General features: G+C 36.4%; 1 protein-coding gene across 1 annotated transcript; it reads left to right on the top strand.

The window, feature by feature from the left end:
- The first annotated feature begins 423 nt into the window (after positions 1 to 423).
- LOC140820665 (ultraviolet-B receptor UVR8-like) lies at positions 424 to 4320 on the top strand. Its single transcript, XM_073180981.1, has 10 exons — positions 424 to 684; positions 788 to 898; positions 1005 to 1065; positions 1286 to 1404; positions 1759 to 1844; positions 1979 to 2180; positions 2544 to 2597; positions 2684 to 2794; positions 3228 to 3284; positions 3908 to 4320. The coding sequence occupies exons 1-10, from the start codon at positions 424 to 426 to the stop codon at positions 4115 to 4117; spliced, it is 1272 nt and encodes a 423-aa protein (XP_073037082.1). The 3' UTR covers positions 4118 to 4320.
- The last annotated feature ends 1347 nt before the right edge of the window (positions 4321 to 5667 follow it).

The following is a 5667-nucleotide window of genomic DNA, read 5'->3' as shown; positions in this document are numbered from 1 at the left end:
AATGAATAAAGATTCGTGATTCAATTATGTATACGAACATATATCTCTATATTATATTTCATACGCATAAATCATAATATAAATATATTAACTTGATATGTTTTTTTCCCTAAAAATTTAAGATTTTTTAAATAAAGTTATTAGGTTTAAAATTTTAAATTAAATATTTTTTGTATGAATTACATTTGTTATAATAATAAAATTGATAGAAACTCCTAAAATATATTGGGAATTTGTTTCTGGAAGTATCATCCATTCCATGGAAAGATGGTTTCCGAGTCAGATACGCGCTTCAATTCAACTTGAAATCACTGTTGAAACCTACCCAAAATTTGTGGCTGTGCAGCCACAGCCTCCATCGAAAGACACGTTCTTTGAGAACTTGTCGTAGAAGCCCGCCGGTGCAGTGGCATCCCACTAATTATGGCCTCCAAAACTGTTGTTATTGCATGTCTCCCCCATTACCTCATCAAACTACAGTCTACCCTACATGCTCTTTCTCAATTTTCACTCGTATCTAGGTTTCAATGGTTTTTTAGGGGTTCTGGAGAAGATGGGCAGTTGGGAATTGGAAACAGTGAGGAGAAAGTATGGGTTTGTGCCATTTCTGCTCTGAGTTCTAGCAACGTTTGCTCTGTAGTGGCCGGCAGCCGTAACTCCCTTGCTATATGTGATGACGAAAAGGTTCTAATTTTGAACTCCTTTATCTTGGTTTTACTGTATTTGATGATATGTCTATACTGTGTTTGATAGTGTGCTTGTTTGCTTGATGCTTGTGATGATTTAGTTATTTACATGGGGCTGGAATCAAAGGGGAACACTGGGCCATCCACAGGAAACCAAAAATGAGAATGTTCCCAGCCAAGTTAAGGCACTTGCCAATGTCAAAATTATTCAGGTGTTTCATGGTTTCTTTTCTGTGACTTATTTATTTATTTGTTTTTTTGACAATGGTGTAGACTTTGGCATTCTTTGTAAGTAAAGTGTTCTGGTTTTGATCATAGGCTGCTATTGGTGGCTGGCATTGCTTGGCCGTTGATGAACAAGGTCGAGCTTATGCATGGGGTACGTCTACTGTTTTTGCTCAGTACCTTTTTTTAATGTGTTTACATTTTACAGAGGCCAAGTGAGAGTGGAAAATGTTGAAGTTTCAGCTTTCAAAGTTATTTGTGGTTAATAAGTGGAAATTTTGATCTCGTGCTAGGATAGTTTCGTGATTCATATGTGGACTAAAAAGTAGAGTTAGCTCCTTTTATTTCTGAACGGCGAACCTTCTTCGGTGCAGGTGGGAATGAGTATGGACAGTGTGGTGAAGAACCTGAACGGAAAGAAGACATGGGCAAACCTGTCAGAAGAGATATAATCATTCCACAGCGATGTGTGCCAAGACTTTCTGTTCGTCAGGTGGTTAAACTTCCGTATCTCAGTTTTAAGCATGGAAAATAATCATTTTAATACTTCATTCCCCTCGGATAATTGGGTTAATTAATATCAAAAAAATTGTTGCAGTGAACTTGTACTGAATGAAACATTTCAATATCAAGCATAGCTGATAATTATTCTTCTAGATGATCTATGATTACCATCGACATTTATTCATGTTTGGCCCCAAAGACTTAGAATTATTTTTTATCAACCCAAGAAGCAGCATTTGACTGTTTTTGCCATGTGTTTGATTTTCTAATGTATTTGCAATACGCATGCGCCAAGCCACTAGTCAGATTCACCGGTGACAGTCCTAACTTTTTCACCTCACAGGTAGCTGCTGGTGGAACTCATTCTGTTGTTCTTACCCGAGAAGGACATGTATGGACATGGGGTCAACCATGGCCTCCTGGAGACATGTATGTTTGGTTTACTGAAGTCTGTGATAAATATATTATTTCTTTTCTGATTTTTTCTTATCTGTTACTGGTATTCATTGGATTAAGTAGCTTAGTTAGTTGCTTACACTTGTTTAACGTCAATCAATCTACAGAAAGAAAATTTCGACCCCAGTTCGAGTGCAAGGTCTTGATAGTGTTAGGTTAATTGCAGTAGGTGCATTTCACAATTTAGCTCTTCTTGACGATGGAACTTTGATGGCTTGGGGCAATAATGAGTATGGTCAGCTTGGAACTGGTGATACCCAGCCAAGATCACAACCTATTCCTGTCCAGGGCCTCTCTGATCTTACTTTGGTTTGTGTTACCATCCTCTATATATACTCTGTTGGCCATTAGTTTCCTTTTTCCATTGCATAGAATCTTGTGAGCATTTTATTTTTGCCACCAGTCAGTGATTGTTTCATTATATCAACTTCAACTAACTGTTGTGGTTGATTTTTATAGTAATGATAATTTCTGAACAAAAGACGGTGAATAGAGATGGAATTTTGAAGGTTATACGTTATGAAATTACTGATATCACATGGCAATAACAATTTGGAGTTCTATGGAAAAGAGTATAGTCTAGAACTTACCGTCATAATAAATTTTGAGAAATAGAACATCTTTGATTTTACTTATGGTTGGACTTAAGCGATTCTCTGCATTGTTGTCCAGGTTGATATTGCTGCTGGAGGATGGCATTCTACCGCGTTGACTGATGATGGAGAGGTATATATTATGTCTCTTCATTCAGCTAAAAATTTGTGCGTTTGAACACATGTCGGTGCTTCTATCTAGTTCATGTTTTTCTTTAGGTGTATGGATGGGGCAGAGGGGAGCACGGAAGACTTGGATTTGGAGATGACAAGAGCAGCAAAATGTTTCCTCAAAGGGTTCAACTTTTAGTGGGCGAGGACATTGTTCAGGTTCTTACATGTATCAGCATCCTTGTGATTCTTATATTAAAAATTTGTAATGACTTAAATAAAAATGCAACAAATGAAATGCTCCTTCAGCCTTCCATTCATTTCGTTGCTTTCATAAAAATTGAGTAACATCAGTTTTGCGTGACTGCATGTGTGTCATGGTACTTAAAACACCTTAACTCACATTCTTATAGTATCATGAATTTGGGTATAGACTAAGCCAAATCCTAGCTTTTGCTCTTTAAGACTGTGTTGACATATCTATGCTTGTTACGAATTTAATATATCTGTTAATGGCTTCTTTTCTTTTCTTTGTTTTGTGGTTTGTCCCTTTGAGTAATTAGGTAATTTTATGATGTGAACATTTTGTTTTGTTATTTATAGCATGCTTCTTTGGAAAACCAAATATAAAAACTTCTGTTTTTTTTTGCAGGTTTCTTGTGGAGGTACTCACTCCGTTGCATTAACGAGGGATGGCTGCATGTATTCAGTAAGTGCTTTACACATCTTTTAATCTTTTTTATGCAAAAATGAACGTATCATCAACCCACCCAGAGGTATACGCTCTTCAGAAAAATAAACAAGCAATATATGCATCTTTTTTATGCATCAAATGGACATACTATCAGCCATTCAGCCCACCAAACGGTATATGCTCTTCAGAAAAATAAACAATCAATATATGCCCTTCAGGAATATAAAAAACAATGTAGATAGCCGCAAACAAAATAAAAATGTTTGGAACATCAACTCTAATGTTATATATTTTCTATCCCTGACCATTTGATATAGGTTTTATGTACATAGTCTTGAATAAATATTGATGAACAAAATTCACCAATTCGACTTAATTCAGTTGAAATCGGAAAGTTCTGTTTTTCTGTTTTGGAACATCACCTCTTGTGGTTATTACAAGGTATTTATTTAATGCATCTCTGTAACACTCAATAAATGCTTCGTTTTCTCTCTGCTGTACATTTTTCCGAGTGTTGAAACTCAATCAGGAACCCAAGATGAGCAAAACTTTCTATTTCCAATTCATGTTTAACTTGAATCCAAGTGGTTTTCAAGGCAGTCATGCAAAACACATCTGACTTATCTTGATGCTTGCAGTTTGGACGAGGGGACCATGGACGTTTGGGATATGGACGAAAGGTGACAATAAGGAATCTAGCTGAAGTTCCGATAACAATTCCACCTCCTAAAGGCATCAGCGGCAGTGCAGCTGAAGGCCGGTGGTGTGCTAAACTAGTTGCTTGTGGTGGCCGTCATACTCTGGCGATAGCCGAATGGCACTCTTCTGAGGCGGATCACGAACTCTGAAGCGCTAAAAAGGTAATGGGTCTACGAGAAATGGCCTAGTTTGTTATTTGTAGTAGAAAACCTTGTATAAGAGATATGGGGTACTGTGAGATACCTTGGATTTGCGTCTTGTACTCTTTCCATCTGCCGTGTAACTTACTAACACTAATATTTGTTTTACAATATTAGTTTTTTGGAGGGGAAAAAATACCCTACTAATTCGCTTTTTGTGTAAATTGCACGATCTAATTGCCATAAATACCATCGGAGGTTTGGGGAATTAAAATGTCCCCTGAAAGATTGTTCTAATCGCCATACATACTTGCGAGGTTTAAAGAACTACGATGTGTTCCAAAATGTTACGGGAGATTTCTGTTTCCGTCACCGATCTGTCACATCAGTATCACAAAGCTTTACTAGAATAAATAGATATTTTTTGAAGCAACGAAACATCTTTAGTTATCAAAAATCTTGCAATTTTCCACTTCTTACAACTCAGAAATGCCAAGATTCTAATATTCACCACATGATAATCACTTGGTTCAGACTTACACGAACGTTAACCTTGTGGAAACCCGAAAGATTGTGAACTTGGAAATTGTGGTACTATTTTTTGAGGTTCCCTTAACGTTGGTAAGTCGGCCCGAATCTGCTGTTAAAGACGCCAGCATGCAGACGAAGCAGGTAGAGTAGTTGGATGAGACCCGATATCGCAATAAACGCTTCCAGTGTTTGCTGTGATTTGCAAGCTTAAAATCAAGAACCGGTGATGGATGCAATGGATATTCTATGTTAATTTAGACACCTTACCAAGCTAGCGTTTACCCGTGTCCTCCCACTATGGTTTGTTTGCAAACCAGGCGCTGTTTCAATTAGCAAAGAGCATATTGTATGTTTAGAACACAAACAAGCTTGGGGAACGCAGGATATGATGCAGGCACGAGCAATTGAAATGCATAATATTTTAGACTATCTTTTGACAACATTAATAATAAACAGATTTTATATGGTGGAGATTGAAGATTAATATATGTGATGCATACCCAAAAGCAAGAGCAGTAATCCCCCAAGAGCAGTAATCCCCCATGAGATAACAACTCAAAAAGCGGGAGCAAACTGTGCCTAGAAATATCGCAAGCAGTTTTGAGATGGTTCTTGGCTGAATAAATATATCAGTCTTATAATTATGTTTTCAAAAGAATTATTTTATGTTATTTTTTAACAGTTCTAAATAATTTCATTATTCATCAATCTACATTAATATGGCACTAGCCACCGAGGCACACGCGTTGCGTGTGTCATTAATATATGAGAATAATATATTAAATCTTCGTGATTTTACAATACCATGAGAGTAAAAACATTTGTACTTGATCCATGAAAAACCAGAGATTTCAAAGCTTAAATAAATATGTCAAACTCAATTTGTTAGCTCACATGATATATGTGTTGATCTTAAAAAATAATATTCTTTTGAAGCAGTAATATCATATCATTAGAAATAATGATAAACTTCAATGTAAAAGAAGTAAAATTTAATAGCACCATTTTGAATTGGTTACCAAATCTGG

Source organism: Primulina eburnea, unplaced genomic scaffold, assembly GCF_022965805.1.
Source record: "Primulina eburnea isolate SZY01 unplaced genomic scaffold, ASM2296580v1 ctg1320_ERROPOS1310249, whole genome shotgun sequence".
In the NCBI taxonomy this organism is placed as follows: domain Eukaryota; kingdom Viridiplantae; phylum Streptophyta; class Magnoliopsida; order Lamiales; family Gesneriaceae; genus Primulina; species Primulina eburnea.
The sequence above is the reverse complement of the archived record's forward strand: the minus strand, read 5'-3'. Positions and strand labels throughout refer to the sequence as shown.